This window comes from Carex rostrata, chromosome 10 (assembly GCF_964058835.1).
Source record: "Carex rostrata chromosome 10, lpCarRost1.2, whole genome shotgun sequence".
Lineage (NCBI taxonomy): Eukaryota > Viridiplantae > Streptophyta > Magnoliopsida > Poales > Cyperaceae > Carex > Carex rostrata.
Window position 1 is genome coordinate 4,733,037 of NC_135927.1, and position 21,816 is coordinate 4,754,852.

At 39.6% G+C, this 21,816-nt stretch overlaps 1 protein-coding gene across 1 annotated transcript; it reads left to right on the plus strand.

Moving 5' to 3' along the window:
• Positions 1-20,708: 20,708 nt before the first annotated feature.
• On the plus strand, positions 20,709-21,283 carry LOC144560907 (pentatricopeptide repeat-containing protein At2g13600-like). The gene is made up of 2 exons (XM_078310127.1): positions 20,709-20,832; positions 20,922-21,283. The coding sequence occupies exons 1-2, from the start codon at positions 20,709-20,711 to the stop codon at positions 21,281-21,283; spliced, it is 486 nt and encodes a 161-aa protein (XP_078166253.1).
• The last annotated feature ends 533 nt before the right edge of the window (positions 21,284-21,816 follow it).

Sequence of the window (21,816 nt, forward strand, 5' to 3'; positions counted from 1 at the left end):
TTTTGGTGGATTTTTGAGGGAGAAGAGATGATCTCTCATTCTCTTTCTTTTGGCAGCACACACACAAGGGAGCAACGAAGGGAAAGAGAGAGGGGTTGAATTGTTTACATGCATTTTGGATATTTTTCAAAATAGACCCTCTACTTGCTTAATATTAATAAAAGAAACTTTTATACCTATTTTCATGCATAAAAGATTGCATCTTGATCCAAATTTATATAAGATATAAATTTCAAGATTCGATTAAATTTGGTTGTTTCGAAAATTCAGACCAAGGTTATATTTGTTTTAAATTTTTGACTCCTAGTTTGCCAATAAAATTTTCGATTATATTTGAAACATTCTAATTTTTATTATTAAAAATTTCTTAACGTAACAGTCACTGAAATTCAAGAAGAAAGTCTCGCTTCTCCTCCGCCAATTGTCCCCCACCCCCCCACAACAACCAGCAGCAAAGAAGGCTAGAAGACCTCCCGAATACAACCAATATTGGTTTGAATGGTATGATGTGACGAAAGATGACGACGGCTACTTGAAAACTCTTTATTGTAAGGTAGACCATTGCAAGAAACCTTATTTTGTTTATAAACAAGCTAGTGGTATGAGTAGCTTTAAAAGACATGTTGATGTGCATATTAGAAAGGGTGAAAACTATAACCCGAATAATACCGCGCAAATTCAAACCCAAATCACCCCGGATGGTACTTTAACCAACCCAAAATTTGATGAAAAAAGAATGCTTAGTGAATTGGCCCGGTACATAACCCACAAAGAACAACCAATCAGTATGGGTGGTTGCACAGCCTTTGCCCGGTTGGTCATTCGGGGGTGTGCTCAACCAATGTACAAGAGGATGCATCATAGAAAGTTGGTTGGTGAAATAAAAAAACAGTTTACAACCATAAAAGATGACCTCAAACGTACATTTGCATATCAATCCAATAAGGTCTCAATTACCTCCGATATATGGACTGCTGGTAAACATGGCCTTGGGTACTCTTGTATTACTGGGCATTGGATCGATGATCAGTGGGTATTACAAAAGAGGATATTAAGTTTTCGAGTGTTAGATTCCCCGCACACCGCAAATATAATTTTTAAATCTATTATTGAGGTTTTACAAGAGTATAACCTTAAGAGGGATATGGCTAACAAGGTTTTTTCAATATCTTTCGATAATGCTAGCAACAACATTGCTTCCATTGAAATTTTTAAACGGTCACTAAACCCGATTATGAATGGTGAAATGTTTCACCAAAAGTGTGCTTGTCATATACTTAACCTCGTCGTGAAGTCGGGACTTAAAACAGAAGCCATAAAATTATTGATAGTTAAATTTAAGGATGCCCTCAACCACATTGTTTCAAACCATGAAAGAAGACAAGAGTTTGCGAAGTTGTGCGTAACCTATCGACTAAGCAAGTTAAAAGTACCTTGGGATATAGATACCCGTTGGAACTCAACCTATAGGATGTTGAACCGATGCCTTCCTTACAAAGCTGTCATAGGGGAGTTTTTGAGGGGATCCACCCCTCAGGGAATGCAATTGGAACTCACCGTCGGAGAATGAGACCAACTAGAAAGGCTTTCAACATTCCTAGGAACTTTTTTTGAAGCAACCGTCAAACTATCCTGCTAGTATTCACCGACGGCATTTGAGTTGTTGGGGCAAATCTATCAAATTTCCAAGATTTATCGTAAATTGGAACAAGCAGAAACCCACGATAAATCTCTCACACCGATTGTAGAGGCCATGAAACTAAAATTTCTAAAATATTGGGAAGATGTACCCCTCTTGGCCATTATTGCAAGCTGCCTCAACCCGGCATACAAGAAATATTACACGATCAAAATGGTTGAAGCGTACAAAGATAATATACATTTAGTCGCAACCGGGGTCGAGGCATACGTGGATGCGAAGTTCGCTGAGATGTTTAACATATACAACTCAAGAATTAATGGCAACCAGAACCCCTCTTCGTCCCGGGCTGGTCCTAGGTATGAATAAATATACATTATGCTTTTAATCTTTATTATTTATAATATCTACATTATTTGTCCACTAATTTTTTTTATTTTTTAATAGTTCCACTTTCAGGAGCACTAGCTGTTCGCACAGAATATATGCTACAAAGTTTCAGTATAGCAAGCTATACCTTTTAAACCTTGGTTATACTCTGTCAAATCAGAGAGCAAGTGTACTATCCTATCGATGAGTATGCTCAGGTATCGATCCACAGGGACGGAAGAAAATAACCGGACTCGTCTTAAAATTACTTGAGATTTTAGAAGTGAGAGAAATTGGTTTGGTTTGGTTCTAACAATTCTAATGATTTATGACAAGTTTAAAAGGCAATAAAAAGAATTAAAGTTGTTTTTAAATGATAAAAAGGCGTTTCCAGGGTTCAGATTTCATTTCTGTTCAGCCTCAAGGCATACGGCCCGTATGGATTCCCAAACGGCCCGTAGGGTACCCCGAGTTAATGCTGCAGCTACTGTTTTCTGTGTTGGTGCTAATGTTTAGGGTTTCTATCGACCAGATCTAGATACCTAACCTCAACTTTCGCATTTTGGCCTAGTACCCGATTACCGGACTCAAATACTTCCCTCTTAGATGCGTTAAACCTCAACTTTCGCATTTTGACCTAATTTATCTAAGTTACTTGTTGGTTTACTAAAAGTATCCAAGGACTTTCGCCTCAAGGAAAGTTTCACCTTTCGGGTACTCCTTGGTTTCACCCTACTTCATATACTTTATTTGGTTGGATTAAATGTCATAGACTTGGCTCCTAACACTTAGATGTGCGCATTCATCTAACGGGATGACTAATCAATTCAAGCAACCACAAATAAAGCAATCGAAATACTACTCAACAAAGTAAAAACAAAGCATTCAACACAAAATCCAAGTAGCATGCAAACAAAACCAAACTAGAAACTACATCTTAGCCCTAGAAACAAAGTAAATTAGCTACTCATGTTCATAAGATAACACAAATAACAGAAAATAAAAGAGTTCATGACAAAACAGTGGAAAATCCGAAGATCCGTTGCAAACTCGCGTTTTTCACTTCTCTTCTTCTTCTCCTCTCTTCTCTTTTACTCCAAGAAAAGTTGTCCAAGTTCCAGTGGTGAATCTCCCTTTTTTTTGGTGAGGAAATCTCTCATTTAATGCCCCAGATCGCGCCTGCAGAGGTTTCCTTTTCGGCCTCCTTGATTTCAGCTGATTTCAGATTCTGGCTGGATCTTCCAATTTAACGTCCTACGGCCCGTAGGGGACCCCATACGGCCCGTAGGGCTGTGCTTTGTCTTAGAGACTCTGTGCCTCTGTTGTGGAACCTTCTGTGTGGTTGGGCAGATCCTGTACGGCCCGCAGGGAATATCATACAGGCCGTATGAAAGATTGTCAGATCCAGTTTTTCGCCCTTTTTCCTGCAAAACACCAAACAAAACATAGCAGTACCACATTTCTTCGAAATACAAGTAAAAAGTCCACATTTATAGGCTTTAAAGCACAGGTTTTAGTGTAAATCAGGGCCGTAAATAAGACATAATATGGAGATATCAAATTCCCCCAAGCTTGAACTTTGCTTGTCCTCAAGCAAAAATTCTAACTTAGGTGTGGTTCTGGTTGTTGGACTTACCTAAATGCAAGTTAATCTACTAAAAGGAAAATTTGCATGGTCTTGCGTTCGTTAGAAACCTTTAAGAGTCATTTTGGAAAGTGATTTGGTTTCCTTTGGTCCATTTTGATTCACCCCACAATTCAATCAATCAAAACCCCATATTCAAGAATGTATTGTTATTTGTAAGAATCAAGTAATCAAACGTATCAATAGTTCATTTTTCTACCAAGTTTATGCCCTCATTTGTGGTGATTTGTTTTTCTCTTTGATACCCTCCCCCAAGCTTGGAACAAGCTTAGGTCAGAAAGTCGCGGACTACATGTGTTGATATGTGCAAATTCTCTATTTTTTTATTTATTTATTTGGGAGACGAGCTCAAAGGCGCCCTAATGGACTTATAGCCAGTACTCTTATTTTCTCCATCTTTTATTTATTCTCTTTTTTATTTTATTTTATTTTTTTTATTTTGTTGCACATATCATGAATACACATATCTAATGGTATTCTCTCATACCAATGGATATCCCAACCTTTCTATTGTTTCCAAACCCCATTTCTCTATTTTTATAAGGCACAGTTCAGTTTCAAATGCTTTCTTGGTACAATTCAATTCTCAATTCTACAAGGTCCCAAAACAAACTATCATATACAGTTCTTTCAACCAAACGTGTGGTTATTTCCAACTTCACAAATTCAACCATTTCACAACCCAAATTTCTCAAATTGGTCCCTAATTCACGCAATTCACACAAATTAATCCTCGAAACATGCAAACACAAAAACAAAAAGAACAAAACTACATGCAACTAAACAAATCAACTAATCACCCCCCAAGCTTAGTCTGAGCATTGTCCTCAATGCTTCAAGACATGCAAGCAAGTAAACTAAGATAAAAAGATAAAAGCTGGGGTAGGAAAAACAAACCTGATCAGTAATCGGAGGAGGGGTCGAAGCGCCAGTCACGAAACTGGTCCTCGATGTCACCAAGTCGCTCGGCATAGTCGAACATGTGGCCACTGATCTCATCCAAGCGCTCGCTGTGAGTATCCGTCTGCTGCTGGATGGCTGTGATGTGACGGCCCTGCTCCAGCTGAGTCTCCCTGATGTCCCTCATGAGGGAGTAGATGTCCCTCAGAGTGGGGTCTGCCAGGTATGGGGGCGCAGACTGTGATGGTGGTGGCTGGGTAGAAGAGCTGGGTGCGTCAGAGGCCGGTGGTGGAGGAGCTGTGATCAACCAGGTGGATGGGTCATGTGGTAGGATGGATGGGCCAAATGGTAACCTGCGGGAGGCACCATTCTCAAAGCGCCAATCATAGAGGTCCTGGTGACCTGGTGGGCCACGGGAGATAGAGATGAATAGGCCCTGGCGGTAGCTGTCAGCATCCATAATGGTGGGACCAGTGCATGGCTCTCTACCCGGTATTGCTCCCAATCCCAGCTTTCGCTTGATGAGCTCAACATAGGCCCCGATTTTGATCTTGCCACCAGCCTTCTTGTTTTCTCGCTGCTGGATCCAGTGCTGGACCATGAGAAGGGCTAGGTCCGGAGACTCGGTGCCTGGACGGAGCATAGTGTCCATAAGCATGAGATCGCATGTGTTGGCGCGGTTCAGAGTCTCACCGCGCGCAAAGATGGTAGAAGCGAGGGCGCGCTGGATGATACGGAGAACGGGATGAGTGATGAAACGGGCTCGGTATTCTGAACTGGCCGATCTAGGGCAGCCAGTGATCATGCCCCAGAAGGTATCCATATCCCATCCCTCACGGAAACTGAGGGTGTCAGAAGTGGTCTCTCGTCGGAAACTGAACCACTCACGAAGAGTAGGAAAATAGACTCGGTGAGTTCTATTGCACAGCCGGAATTTGATGAAGAGGACATCTTGATTGTCCCTCTTAAGCTCGAGAGAAGAGAGAAATTACTTGGTGTCCATTTCGTAGGCTGGGAGGCGGAGGTTCTAGAAATCCATGCCAAATCCAACCCCAGCAGTTAGGAGGACGAAATCATCTTCCACTCCAAAACTGTGGAGTGTGCCTAGGTCGACCATTGCCGTGTTCTCAAACTTCTTCTTTTGGAGATTGATGAAGTTTTCGTACATCCGACGAGTGGGCATCTCAAAATACCGTTCCGCGAAGCGGTCGGTGTATTCGCCAGAGTATGCTTGGTCAGAGCCAGAGTCATATGGCTCATGTACTGGATGGGGTGGTGGGGCTGGTGAGCGGTCTTGACGTCTCTTGCGGCGGTGTTCTGAAGACATGGCTGTCAGGTTTGAGGTCTACGGGCCGTAGGGGTTATGGTACGGGCTGTAGGGGTTAGGAGAGACTTGGCTGGTCTTGGCAGAGAGGTTGTACAGGCCGTAGGGGTTCGGTATACGGGCTGTAGGGGTTTGGTGAGACTTGGCTGGTCTTGGCAGAGAGGTTGTACAGGCCGTAGGGGTTCGGTATACAGGCTGTAGGGGTTTGGTTTTCGCTGAGAGGGTAGGGTTTGAATTGGGTTGGGTGGTGGTGGCCGACAGATCACAGAAAACACAGAAAATTTTTTTTGCAAAAATAAAGAAAGTGATGAAAAAGAAAAAGGAAAAAGGTAAGGGCACTTACCTTGGAGACGAAAATGGAGAGGCGGCGGTGGAGGTGGTAACTCGGGAGAAGGGGAGAAAGAAGGAGAGGCGGCGGTGGAGGTAGCAAGGAGAACGGCGCGGATCCTTCAGGCAGAGGTGGGGACCGGGTTGCTAGCGGCGGAGATGAGCGGAAGAGTGGGTGGCGGCGGCTAGGGTTTGGTTCTACGGGATCTCGTGCGGCCCGTAGGAGGAAGAGGACAAGGTGGGGTTCAGTGGGTCAGGGGTTGTCGGGAGGCTGTCGAGTGGGGGTATAAAAAGGGAGAGGGGTCAAATGAAGGGTCGCGAAGAGAGAGAATCGCGTCCCTTCAGGTCCTGCGCCGAATGACATGCCCTACGGGCCGTAGAGGAACAGGTACGGGCCGTAGGAACGCCCAGAACTGATTTTTCCTCCTATCTGATCTGAATCGAAAAACAACTAAAAAATTGGAGAATTAAAATTAAACAAATATGAAACTAAATATGCAAAAATTGAAACTAAAATAAAAGAAATGACTAAACAAAATAAATTAAAAAGTGCTTGGGTTGCCTCCCAAGAAGTGCTTGTTTTAGGTCCTTAGCTAGACCACCTTGCAAATTAAGCTTCAATCGGAGCGGGGTCAGAAAGAAACTGAACGCTCCGCTCATTCATCAAGTGGTCAGCAATGTAATGCTTGAGGCGCTGACCATTCACCTTGAAGGTACCACTTTCCGTGCTCCAGATATCGACTGCTCCAAAAGGATACACTTTCTTCACTTGAAACGGGCCGGACCACCTTGACTTGAGTTTACTTGGAAAAATTCTCAATCTAGAATTAAATAAAAGTACAAGATCTCCTTCTTTGAATTGGCGAGGCAAAATGCGTTGGTCATGCAATCGCTTCGTCTTTTTCTTGTAAAACCTAGTATTCTCATATGCATGCAACCTCATTTCCTCCAACTCATGCAAGTCGAGAACACGTTTTTCTCCGGCTGCAAGTAGGTCCATGTTGATTGCTCTTGTGGCCCAGAATGCCTTGTGCTCAATTTCAACAGGGAGGTGACACGACTTTCCATACACCAGCTGGTAAGGGCTCATGCCAATCGGTGTCTTGAAGGCGGTGCGGTAGGCCCAAAGTGCATCATGCAGCTTGAAAGCCCAATCCTTCCTTGTCCTAGCCACTGTTTTCTCTAAGATTGACTTAATTTCCCTGTTAGAAATCTCAGCTTGGCCGTTAGTTTGAGGGTGATAAGAAGTAGATACCTTATGAGTCACTCCATGTCGGCTCAAGAGATTGTTGAATTGTCGATTGATGAAGTGCTTGCCTCCGTCACTGATGACAGCTCGAGGCACTCCAAAACGAGGGAAAATGATCTCATTAAAGAACCTTCTCACCGAATTTGAGTCAGCCTTGCGGCATGCCATTGCCTCTACCCACTTCGACACATAGTCTACTGCCACCAAAATATACTCATTCCCTCGAGAGGAAGGGAATGGGCCCATGAAATCAATGCCCCAAACATCAAAAATCTCTACCTCAAGGATAAAGTTGAGAGGCATTTCACTTCGTCTCGTCATGTTTCCGGATCTTTGGCACCTGTCACAAGCTAGAACAAAAGATCTTGCATCTTTGAAAAGAGAAGGCCAAAAGAAACCAGATTGTAATACCTTGGCAGTAGTCTTGGAGTATGAAGAGTGTCCTCCATAAGCGGATGAGTGGCAATGTGCAAGAATAGAACTTGTTTCCTCGTGAGGAACACAGCGTCGGTATATGCCATCAATTCCAATCTTGAAGAGATAGGGCTCATCCCAAAAGTATTACTTGGCATCAGACTTGAGTTTCTTCTTCTGCTGGTAGGACATTGTGGCAGGAAAAACTCCAGAGACTAGGTAATTCGCGATGTCGGCATACCAGGGAGCTTGCTGTTTGCTCTGGTGGGTCTGCGTACGGCCTGTATGAATAGGTGTACGGGCCGTATGCTGGATCATGCAGACCGTATGAACTTCTGTACGGCCTGTATGGATTTCCTCCAGGTTAGAATTGAATGCGAGGAGTTGTTCATCGGGGAACGAGTCATTGATTGGGAGTTCAATTGTGGTGTCCTCTTCCCAACGAAGCCGGGACAGATGATCCGCCACAGAGTTTTCAACTCCTTTCTTATCTCTTATTTCAAGATCAAACTCCTGCAAAAGAAGAATCCATCTAATTAGCCTTGGTTTTGCATCTTTTTTAGTCAAAAGGTACCTTAGTGCAGCATGGTCTGTGTAGACCACTATCTTCGAGCCCACCAAGTATGATCTGAATTTGTCAAGGGCGAAAACAATGGCGAGAAGCTCCTTCTCGGTTGTGGTGTAGTTCATTTGGGCCGGATCCAACACCTTGCTAGCATAATAGATAGCACACGGCTTGTTGTCCTTTCGTTGCCCAAGGATTGCCCCAACTGCATAGTCGCTTGCATCGCAGATCAACTCAAATGGTAGCGACCAATCGGGTGGCTGTAAGATAGGTGCAGAAATAAGGGCTTCCTTTAAACTGCAAAAAGACTTGACACAATCATCAGTAAAAACAAAATCAGAATCTTTAATAAGTAGATTGGTCAATGGTTTTGCAATTTTTGAGAAATCCTTTATGAAACGGCGGTAAAAACCTGCATGTCCGAGAAAACTTCGAACCCTCTTGACATTTTTTGGGGTTTCGAGTTTCTCAATTACCTCAATTTTTGCTTTGTCAACCTCAATCCTCCTAGAGGTGACAACATATCCCAAGACAACTCCTTCTTGGACCATGAAATGACATTTTTCCCAATTGAGGATTAAATTCACTTCTTCACATCTCTGCAAAATCTTACACAAATTAGCCAAAAAAGAATCAAAACAAGTACCATATACAGAAAAATCATCCATAAAAATCTCAACTTCTTTCTCAATAAAATTAGAGAAAATAGCCATCATGGCTCTCTGAAAAGTCGCAGGTGCATTGCAAAGACCAAAGGGCATTCTACGGTATGCATAGGTACCGTATGGGCATGTGAATGTGGTCTTCTCTTGGTCCTGCAGATGAATGGGAATCTGAAAGAAACCTGAATAACCATCAAGATAACAGAAATATGAGTGATTAGCAAGCCTTTCAAGGAGTTGATCAACAAATGGCAAGGGAAAGTGATCCTTGTGCGTAGCTGCGTTGAGCTTCCGGTAGTCAATGCACATCCTCCAACCGGTTGCAACGCGCGTTTGAATCATCTCATCTTTTTCATTCTTCACCACTGTTACTCCCCCTTTCTTGGGAACCACATGGACGGGGCTCACCCATTTGCTGTCAGAAATCGGGTAGATAATACCTGCTTCATAAAGTTTTAAAATTTCTTTCTTTACTACCTCTTTCAGATTTGGGTTGAGCCGTCTTTGGTGTTCAACTGTAGGCTTGTGGTCATCCTCTAACAAGATCCTGTGTGTGCAAATGGTTGGATCGATCCCCTTCAAGTCCTTGATAGAATATCCAATCGCGCCTTTGTGGGCTCTCAACTTCTCCATGAGCTTGGCGGTTTGGTCAGGGGTTAATCCTGCATTTACAATAACAGGACATTTCTTTTCTGAGTCGAGGAATTCGTACCTGAGAGTGGCTGGGAGAGGTTTTAATTCGGGAGTGATCTGCTCTGTCTGACTGGTCGTACGGTCCGTATGAATCTTGTACGGGTCGTATGCTTCAGCTTCAGCCTGAGCTTTTAATTCCTTCTCAATCTCCAGCTTCTCTATTTGAAATTCCTCTGGTCTACGGCCCGTATGATCTGGGTATGGCCCGTATGGAAATCCTTCCAGACAGACAGGTGTTGTGTCTGCCGCGCAAATCGTCTCAAGCTCGCTTGTTTCATCCTGCATATCAGATAAAAAATTGAAATGATACCTTAGCGAGTTGTTGACTTGCTCCAGAAAATTCTCTTCAACCAATTCATCAATCACATCGATCATATAACATGATTCGGGTTGAGCGGGATACTTCATTGCTCGGTCGATTTGAAAGTGAACTTTCTCATCTCCGATGTTCAAAGTTAAAGTCCCATTTTTCACATCAATCAGCGCCCCCGCGGTCCTCAAAAATGGTCTTCCTAGAATGATAGGGACCTCCTTGTCTTCCTCCATTTCCATCACAACGAAATCACCGGGCACATAGAACTTACCGACTTGAACCGATACATCTTCTACTATGCCAAGTGGTAGCATCACCGAAGAATCCGCGAGTTGTAAGGTCATTCGTGTAGGTCTAAGCTCTCCTACACCCAATCGTTCGAAGATAGTTCGCGGCATGAGACTCACACTAGCCCCCAAATCACATAAAGCTCGTCGAATGGTGGCCTTGCCAATTGTGCATGGAATGGAAAATTTACCCGGATCTTCCAATTTCGGTGGAAGTTCACTTCTCAGTATAGCACTGCACTGTTCAGTCAATTTCACCGTATCATGCCCCCCCAAGCTTCGTTTATTGGATAGGATGTCCTTCAGAAACTTAGCATAGGTTGGCATTTGGGTCAATGCCTCGGTGAATGGAATTGTAATGTGCAATTGCTTCATAACTTCAATAAACTTGAAGAACTGTTCATTGAGTCGGGTTTCGGCTAATCTCTGTGGGAATGGAACTGGTGGCCGGTAGGGTGGTGGTTTCTCGGTCACCTTCTTTTTCTGCCTGTCAGCTTCACTCAGTACGGGCCGTACGGGATTGGTACGGACCGGATGGTCTGTCTCTTCATTCACAACTTCAATCGGATCAGGCTCTGGCAGCTCAGAAATCACAGGGGTTGTCTCTACGGGCCGTATGGGATTCATACGGGCCGTAGGGTCGGCTTCTGGCTCGACAGGCATGGCTGGTCCTTGGTACTGTGTCCCACTTCGCAATGTCACTGCCTTGGCCTCCTCCCTGGGGTTAATCTCTGGTTGGCCTGGTAGCATTCCAGGTTGTGGTGGTGCGGTTGGGGCTCCATTTTGAGGTTTGTTTTGGGCGGCTAAATTAGCCAACTGAGCGTTGATCGCTTGCATCTGCTCGAAGAGCATTTGATTCATCTTCCCTTGTTCATGCATAAAGTTGTCCACAGCAGGGGCAACATAGGGTTTGGATGGTCCTAAGTATGGTGCACGGTTGTTCGAGTTATTGAATGCAGCATTGTTGTAGAAGTTGCGGTTGTTATTGTTGCTGCCAGAAGGGTTGTTGTTGAAGTGTGTGGGGTTGTTTTGCTTCCACCTCCAATTCTGTTGTTCAATCGGGTCCTTGGAATAGGTTCGGCTGAAAGGAGGTTTTGGAAAGTAAGATGGCTCATTGTTAAGAGAATTCACTTGCTCGGGCCCTTCATCCCTTTGCGCAAGCGGGCAACTCTCATACTCGTGCCCCTCATCTCCACACATGACACAAGGTTGTGGTTGCTGATTACCAAGCGCTTTGACACTCATCTTGTCAAAAGCCCTCTGCATGGCATCCATCTTGGCGGTGAGAGCTGTGATCTGATCGACCTCAATTCGGCCTCCTCCAGTTCCTCGAGTGCTCCCTCGGCCAGACCATTGTTGGTTGGTTGCAATATTGTCAATTAAGTTCATTGCCTTGGTAGCCTCTCGATCCATGAGAGCTCCACCTGCAACTGCATCAACTGAAGTACGAGTGGTATCAGTTAAACCAGCATAAAAAGATTGAACTAGTAACCATTCGGGAATACCATGATGTGGACAAGAGTATTGCAATTACCTAAACCTTTCCCAGGCCTCATTCAGTGGTTCATCAGGCCTTTGTCTGAAACTGGTCAGTTGGGTCCTAACATTGGCAGTTCTCTTATGGGGGAAAAATCTGGTCAAAAACAGTTTTGACAGTTCCCTCCAAGTGGTAATTGAATCCCTTGGTAGTGACCCTAACCATTTCTTGGCTTTACCCCTAAGAGTGAAAGGAAATAAAGCAAGCCTAATGTAATCAGTTGTTGCGCCATTGATTTTAATGGTGGCACAACACTCAAGAAAAGTTTGAACATGGGCATGCGGATCCTCATGATCCATGCCATGGAATGTGTTTTGCTGGACGATGTTGACAACGCCCGGATTGAAGTTGGGTTGGTTGTCGGCAACCCTTGGCAATCGGATTGCTCCTCTAACATCTCCTGCTCTCAGGACATTGAACTCTCGCAATGTCCTTGGCGCATAGTCTGCTCCATCATCATCAGAGAATTGATCCTCCACGGGAGGGTCCTGGATGGGTACTTCATTGATGGGTGGATCAGTGACGGGAGGATTGGCTCCGCCGTTGTTCATTGTGTCTTGTTCTAGGTCTGTCTGGCCTCTGTTGTCGGCTGGTACGGGCCGTATGAATCTCCTACGGGCCGTACGGAGAGGTGACAGATGTGTTGGTGCTGGAACAAATGTGCTGGAAATTTGCCCCTTGCTTCTAAGTTGGTAGTTGTTCTTGGGCCTTGACCCTTCCAGTATGTTCCTGTCAAGATAGAAAAAAGAAAAATTAAAATTAAAATCTAGAATCAAGCGAAAATAAGAAAAAGTCCAGAATTTTCGTTGCCATCCCCGGCAACGGCGCCAAAAACTTGTTCGCACAGAATATATGCTACAAAGTTTAAGTATAGCAAGCTATACCTTTTAAACCTTGGTTATACTCTGTCAAATCAGATAGCAAGTGTACTATCCTATCGATGAGTATGCTCAGGTATCGATCCACAGGGACGGAAGAAAATAACCGGACTCGTCTTAAAATTACTTGAGATTTTAGAAGTGAGAGAAATTGGTTTGGTTTGGTTCTAACAATTCTAATGATTTATGACAAGTTTAAAAGGCAATAAAAAGAATTAAAGTTGTTTTTAAATGATAAAAAGGCGTTTCCAGGGTTCAGATTTCATTTCTGTTCAGCCCCGAGGCATACGGCCCGTATGGATTTCCATACGGCCCGTAGGGTACCCCGAGTTAATGCTGCAGCTACTGTTTTCTGTGTTGGTGCTAATGTTTAGGGTTTCTATCGACCAGATCTAGATACCTAACCTCAACTTTCGCATTTTGGCCTAGTACCCGATTACCGGACTCAAATACTTCCCTCTTAGATGCGTTAAACCTCAACTTTCGCATTTTGGCCTAATTTATCTAAGTTACTTGTTGGTTTACTAAAAGTATCCAAGGACTTTCGCCTCAAGGAAAGTTTCACCTTTCGGGTACTCCTTGGTTTCACCCTACTTCATAGACTTTATTTGGTTGGATTAAATGTCATAGACTTGGCTCCTAACACTTAGATGTGCGCATTCATCTAACGGGATGACTAATCAATTCAAGCAACCACAAATAAAGCAATCGAAATACTACTCAACAAAGTAAAAACAAAGCATTCAACACAAAATCCAAGTAGCATGCAAACAAAACCAAACTAGAAACTACATCTTAGCCCTAGAAACAAAGTAAATTAGCTACTCATGTTCATAAGATAACACAAATAACAGAAAATAAAAGAGTTCATGACAAAACAGTGGAAAATCCGAAGATCCGTTGCAAACTCGCGTTTTTCACTTCTCTTCTTCTTCTCCTCTCTTCTCTTTTACTCCAAGAAAAGTTGTCCAAGTTCCAGTGGTGAATCTCCCTTTTTTTTGGTGAGAAAATCTCTCATTTAATGTCCCAGATCGCGCCTGTAGAGGCTTCCTTTTCGGCCTCCTTGATTTCAGCTGATTTCAGATTCTGGCTGGATCTTCCAATTTAACGTCCTACGGCCCGTAGGGGACCCCATACGGCCCGTAGGGGACCCCATACGGCCCGTAGGGCTGTGCTTTGTCTTGGAGACTCTGTGCCTCTGTTGTGGAACCTTCTGTGTGGTTGGGCAGATCCTGTACGGCCCGCAGGGAATATCATACAGGCCGTATGAAAGATTGTCAGATCCAGTTTTTCGCCCTTTTTCCTGCAAAACACCAAACAAAACATAGCAGTACCACATTTCTTCGAAATACAAGTAAAAAGTCCACATTTATAGGCTTTAAAGCACAGGTTTTAGTGTAAATCAGGGCCGTAAATAAGACATAATATGGAGATATCACTAGCAGTAGTGGATTGTTAGCAGATTTTCAATCAGATAGCGAACGGCACGCATCCACAAACGAGTTAGTGAGCTATTTGAATATGCGCAACGAAAATGAAAACGTTGACATCATGACGTGGTGGAAGAGGAATCAAAGGTCTTATCCAACACTGGCGATGATGGCCCGCGACGTCTTTGCCGTACCCGTGTCAACCGTCCCTTCAGAAAGTTGTTTTAGTTCGGCGAACAGGATCCTCTCCGACAAACGCAGTAAATTGGGTCCACATGTTTTTGAAAGACTTGTGTGCTTGAAAGATTGGATTGATGCTGACGAGCGCAACCAACATCAAGCTCAAGAATCATCTTCTGCAGCTGATACTGAAGAAAGCGTTACCGAGCCGCAGCCTCAACCTAATTCAGATTCAGACGGTGCGGAAGAAAACGAACAATGGTATATGAATCCAAACTACTAGATAGGTAGTGTCGGTATAATTTTCTAACCTCTTTTAATATTTATGGTTATTTTAAAAATTATAATTTCTAAACATTTCAATTAGTTTTTAAATTATTCATTTTAAAGAACAATTACTAACAAAAAAAAAGTTAGAACTCCGCCTATGTTATTTTACATAGCCGGTCCCAAGTCCGGAATAAAGGAGGAGGGTAACTTTTATTTTTTAATCTATTGTTTTCAAATTATTCATAATTATTTTTAATGTAATAAATTAATTTAAGATATTATTATTTATAATTTATTGTTTTAATTATAATGAGAATTTAAAAATAAAATAAAATTACTTGCTTAAAGAAATAAATAAATAGATTTGTACTTAGCCGTATAAATATACAAATTTTCGTACGAATAATTTTTATATATAAGGTACAAATTTTATTCATTTATAAATTATAAAGACGCGACTTGATAATTTCATGTATATATATACTCTATTTGATATCGAACTATTCATATTATAAAAATCTAATTATAAACACGTAATAATATTTATACGACACTGTAAAAAAAACAGAAAAAAAAACAGAAACAAAGACAGGAAAAAAAACGGAAATACAAAACTGAAAAAAAAAACTGAAAAAAAACTGAAAAAAAACGGAAAGAAAAACAGAAAAAAAAAACAGAAAAAAAAACAGAAAGAAAAACAGAAAAAAGAAGAAGGAAAAAACAGAAAAAAAAAAAACGGGCGGACCGGACCCGTACCCGTCAACCCGCAACGGGTACGGGTAATAAACGGACCGGATATAGATTTTGGGAAAATTACCCGTCTACCCGTTACGGATTTTACCCGTACCCGACCTACCCCTTTACCCATCCTACCCGTTACCCGTAACGGGTAACCCGGAACGGGTCATGGGTAACCCGTTAGCAAGTGTCTAATTAGATTGATTTATAAAACATTTGATATCATTTTATTTAATTGAAAATCCATATTTTTAAAATAGTGAAATAAAAAATAATAATTCTTAAATTTTATGAAATTACGTACATATGTGTTTTATATATTTGATTATTTCATATTTTTTTATAAGTTATTAATTTATTTCATAATTACACATTATTCGATAATTTATTTATTATCTTAGTGGGTACGGGTAAGATATGAACAATGATATTTTCTACAAATATATATATCTCCATTCTATTATTAAGCACGTTGGTGTCCGATCCGCCAATGGCTACGATTGAAAGATGAAACTTCGGATTTGATCTCAGCCCTTCAATTACATAATTTGTCTTCTTTTGATTAAATGCAACTGTTTTATGCATAGAAGTCTAAATTTAGTTAAAAACATACCCACCACATGTGCTGCCACACGATACGTTACAATTAAAATTGAATAAATTCTGAATTTTAGCGATATATTTATCTGTTTTCATATTTCTCCTCTTCAATAGAGAAGACTTCACCTTTCATTTTTTTATTTCTTTGTTTCCTTATTTCTTCTTAGTTTCTATACGGATCACAATAGAAATCAATTTTTTTTATATTTCCTTATTTCTCTTTCTTTGTTTCTATACATATTGGTGTGAGCAATTTAGAATATATTTCCAATATATAATATATCAATGTGTGTGTGTATATTCTAAATTGGAAACAAAGAAGAAGAATAATATAAATTGGAACGTGTGTGTGAATATATATTTCTCTTGTAATATGTGTGTCCTATACATACAAACGATAACACTTTTTATTTATGTTTTTTGATATCATATTATATGTTGATATTGAATTGTTGTATGATATTTGATATTAGATTTCAATCAAGCTATTATTTGATATCATTTGTACTTAAAAATGAAGAATCATCACATCATCAAATTGTTATCAGAGATCACAATTAGAGCTAATTAAAAATACATAATCAAATAAATTTTCTATTAACATGTGTTTTAATTTTTAAATAATTATTATTTTCATTGATATATCTGTTTCTTATAATATGTCTCGTTGCAACGCACGGGTATGATACTAGTGTGTGTGTGTATATATATATATATATATATATATATAGAGGTTGGCTAAGATCAAAGTGGTAGTTCCTGAGGTTTGGTGCTACCAATTTGTTTTTCAATTTTGAAAGTTTAAAACATCGACCTGAACCATTCAAGTTGTTCTCCATATTAAATTGTGCTTGGAGACCAAATTTTACATTTTTCTGATTTTTTTTACTATTTATTAAGCCACTTTGAAAATCGCTGATCCAACGGTGGCTTAACAAAACAGTAAAATCAGAAGCCACCGTTGGATCAGCTGTTTTCAAAGTGGCTTAATAAATAGTAAAAAAAAATCAGAAAAATGTAAAATTTGGTCTTCAAGCACAATTTAATATGGAGGACAACTTGAACGGTTCGGATCGACGTTTTGAACTTTCAAAATTGAAAAACAAATTGGTAGCACCAAACCTCAGGAACTACCACTTTGATCTTAGCCAACCTCTATATATATATATATATAGAGAGAGAGAGAGAGAGTGGCTAATATGCATTCGGTTGCATATGGACCGAAGTGCTTACGGTTCAAATTTGATTTTTCAAAATCCAAACGGTCGATCTGAACCGTTCATCTTGTTCTCCATATTAATATGTGCTTGGAGACCAAATTTTATATTTTTCTGAATTTTTTTACTATTTATTAAGTATTTTACAAAATTATTGATCCAACGGTAGCTGCTGATTTTACTGTTTTGTTAAGCTACCGTTGGATCAACAATTTTGTAAAATACTTAATAAATAGTAAAAAAATTCAGAAAAATATAAAATTTGGTCTCCAAGCACATATTAATATGGAGAACAAGATGAACGGTTCAGATCGACCGTTTGGATTTTGGAAAAATCAAATTTGGACCGTAAGCACTTCGGTCCATATGCAACCGAATGAATATTAGCCACTCTCTATATATATATTAAAATAGTTCCACTCGACTGATACTATACCCATACTATTTGATAAGTTTATTTTCATACAAGATAGGTCTTCAAAACCTACCAAAAGTCATTCAAGAGCATCTATCATTTTACTATTTCCAGTATTATTTGCAAAATGCAGATTTGACATTGATTTTATATAAAAATAAATTTACACATACCTAAGATATGAATCGAACTAATTGAGTTTTTTTTTTTGCAAATTTTATTCAATACATCAGGCACTAATTAAATCAGTGAGGAATGAGGATAATAGATCACCATGTCTCAGTCATCTTTTACATTAAAATTATTTTCTACATCTTTCCAATATTTTATGAATCCATAATGCGAATACAAGTTTTTTATTCTGATATTTTATTCATATTTTATGAATACACATTTCAGTGCTTTAGACAAAATAATAACTGGAAATGTGACCATTTTGTAATGAAGAACATGGAGATGATCATCAGATGTTTTTCACATTCTTTTTTAAATGTTTGTCAATTATCTGTTTCTATCATGTATGCTTTTAGATTAATTTCTTATATATGTTATTAATATGTTCGGAGTCCATTCATACAGTTAGAGGTGCTACTTTTACCCGATTACCCGGATCCGATCTGGAACCGAACTGGATCCGACTCGGAACCGACCCGGATCCGATTAATTTGGATAGGGTATGGTTTACAAAATATAACCGATTAAATTATGGGTATGGGTACAAAATTAATAATTTAATATCCGACCCGGAACCGATACTGTAATGGGTAGGATATGGGTATCATTTAATTATCCGACCCATAACCGGACCCGACCCGATACCTGTATAAATACCCGATAAAATATATGTTAATAACTCTGCATCAAGTTTTTGTGTTAGATAATATATTTCAGCTGAGCTATAATTTGATAAAACTTAACCAAATTTATGCTACTGTTTTACACTACCCTTTAATTACATCCTTAACTAGCCCTTTAATTACGCCCTTTAATTTTTGTTCTATATTATACACATGTGACATATGACACATGATTGTCAAATTTATTCTTCCATAACCAACTTATTTTATACCTTTTTTATTCTATTACATTCAATTCATATATTTTTTTGAATTATAGAAAAGGAAATCATCATCTCTAATATTTTACTTTCTAAAAATTATATCTCCTCCATCCTCCTGAATTCAAAAGCTATTAACAAAAAACTGAATTCAATATTTTTTGTTACACCATGAGTACTCCAAACAACCAACAACCAACTAATAATTTAGAGTTATTATTTTTATTTTGCTATGTAGCATGATATATTTTATTATTTATAAACATGATTAATAGTATAATTTTTATTTTGCAGTAGTTTTTAATTTATATTGTAATGATTTATTATATGAGATGTTTAAGAAATTATAATTATATTTAAATGTAAATAATTTGTCGAATACTTTGGAGTTGTGACCTATACCCGCTCTGGATCCGGAACCGCCCCGTATCCGAACCGGACCCGATAATCCACAAACAAGTTACGGGTATCTATCTACCCGGAACCGAAAGACTGGACCCGAAATATCTACGGGTAGATAGGTATCCGGATCCGGACCCGACCCGATTTGAAACAAATAAGTATATGGATCAAAATTTGGACCCGAACACTTTTAGGGTCCGGGTCCAAATATAATAGTACCCGGACCCGACCCGATCCGATAGCACCTCTACATACAGTGTCGTCGAATCAAAAGCCTGTAAAAAAGAGAGAGAGAGATCTTCATGAAATCCGTAACAAATGATGTAAGTATTTTTTAGGAAAATGTTTTGCCTTAGCTAATTAGTACATCAGCATATTTCACACTGAGCCTGAGGCCTTTTTTAGCCCAATAAAGATAAGGCCTTGAAACAAACCACTCACTCATGCATGTGCTTAGATTTTTATAAAATAAAAGAGATGGAAAGTAGATTTCAAGAAAATGAGTTTTTTTTTTTTTTTTTTTTTTTCTGGGCTAACAACAAAAAAAAAATTCTCTTTTTTTTACCCCCCAATTACTGATATTCTGGTTACTATTTTTTCTATTGAAAGTGAAAACAATCCAAGTGAGATTTAATATTACTACCAGTATCCATTAACTATTAATGCCCTCCTGAAAGCATACAAATAAAAGAAAATTGTTTCTCATCACGGAGTGTTTTATTTACAGTTCTGAAAGAAACAAAATTTTCATATAAATTGTCTTACTTTAAAAACATAAATTATTTCTTATATTGTATTTTTTTTTTTTTAAATCTTCACATAAGAGGCAAAGTCGTGAGGAGAGATCAAAAATCTTGACTTTCGAGTAATCAACAGTCCTAGGACCTTTTTCCTAACCATGTGCTACCTCTCCTTTTCCCCAATTGTTTTTTTTTAACGGAGCAAAATCTGGAAAATAACTCTAGTTAATTTGCCATGAATTGCCTAGTGTATCTGTGTATGTATAATTCTATAAGGAATCCTGACAAAAAAATAAAACATGTACCTTTAGACATTTTTTTATTGTTTGTGAGTAATCCATCAAAGTGTTTTTTATTCAATTTAATGCCGAACAATTTACATTTTTACCGCTAATAATTGTTAAGAGTTTGGAATGTCAGAAGTGATACCTATTCAAAGGGCATGGATTTACCAATGAACTAAATACACAAATTTTTACAAATTGACTCGTACATATAAATTTTGAATCTTACACAATATTCTTAGAGAAATCCGTATTTGGAGATTTCGAAATACACAAATTGTTTGGAAGCGACATCTGCTCCCTAATACAACATTAATTTATGTACCCTGAAATGTGTAAAACATGATTCTTCTGTCATGCCCAGATACTATTCGATGAAATGCCCCAGAGAGATATCGTCTACTGGAACTTCATTCTTTCCATACACACCAAAGCTGGCAGAATCAACACTGCACGAGAACTGTTTGACAAAATGCCCCAGAGAGACAAGGTCTCGTGGACCACCATGATTGTCGGGTTCAAACGACTGGGTCGATTCAGAGAAATTATTGATTCGTTTCTGCCTTTCTGGGAATGGTAAGGGCTGGTATTGTCCCAACCCGGTTCACTTTTACCAATGTTCTCTCTTCATGTGCTACTCTGGAGGCAGCTTATATCGGTCAGAAGGTCCATTCCTATGTGGTTAAACAAGGATTCAGTAACTGTGTAAGGTTGGTATGGCACAAAAAATATTAGACAAGTGCATGACATGTGACGTAAATTTAATTTCACTTACCGCTCTTTTAGAGGGCTATGTTAAAATTGGCAATGTGACTGCAGCTAGAAATATTTTTGACATGATGAAATATCATGATGTGGTAGCATGGATGGCCATGATTGTTGGGTACGATCAAAACAGGTTTAATTCTGAGGCAATGGATCCTTTCCGGATAATGCTAAAAGAAGGCACAAAACCTAATTGTTGTACTCTATCATCTATTTTAAGTGTTTGTGCAACCCTATCAGCAATTGAGAAAGGGAAGCAAATCCATTGTAGAGTTATTAGTTTACGTGATATAAATGCGGTTTTGGGTTCTAATGTGGCTTTATCAATGTATGCTCGATGTGGTAACGTTACATCGGCAAGACAGGTATTTGGCAAAATTTGATTAAGGAACCAAACTGTTACTTGGACCTCTATGGTGGTTGCATTGGCACAACATGGCATGGCAAAAGATGTCCTCTAACTGTTTGATGAAATGATCAAGCTAGGAAAGCAACCCGATCACATTACGTGTGTAGGTATGTACTCATTTAGGTTTGGTACAGAATGGGAAGAGGTATTTTGAACAAATGCAAATGAGCACAAGATTTGTACCGACCATGTGCCATTACACATGTATGATAGATTAATTTTCTCGTGCCGGGAAGTTTCAAGAAACCGAGGACTTCATCGAAAAATTCCAGTCGAACCAGATTAAATTGCTTGGGGTTCTCTTTTAGGTTCTTGTAGGGTCCACAAAAGTGCTGACATGGCTAAAAGGACGATAGAAAGGCTTATTCGTGGAATAGTAGTGCTTATTCTACCTTGGCGAATATTTATTCCACTTTTGGGCAAAGAATGAGAAATGAAGGAATTAAAAAGGAATTAAAGAGGAACAAGGTGTTAGTTTATTTATAAAATCAAAATTAACTTGAAGCA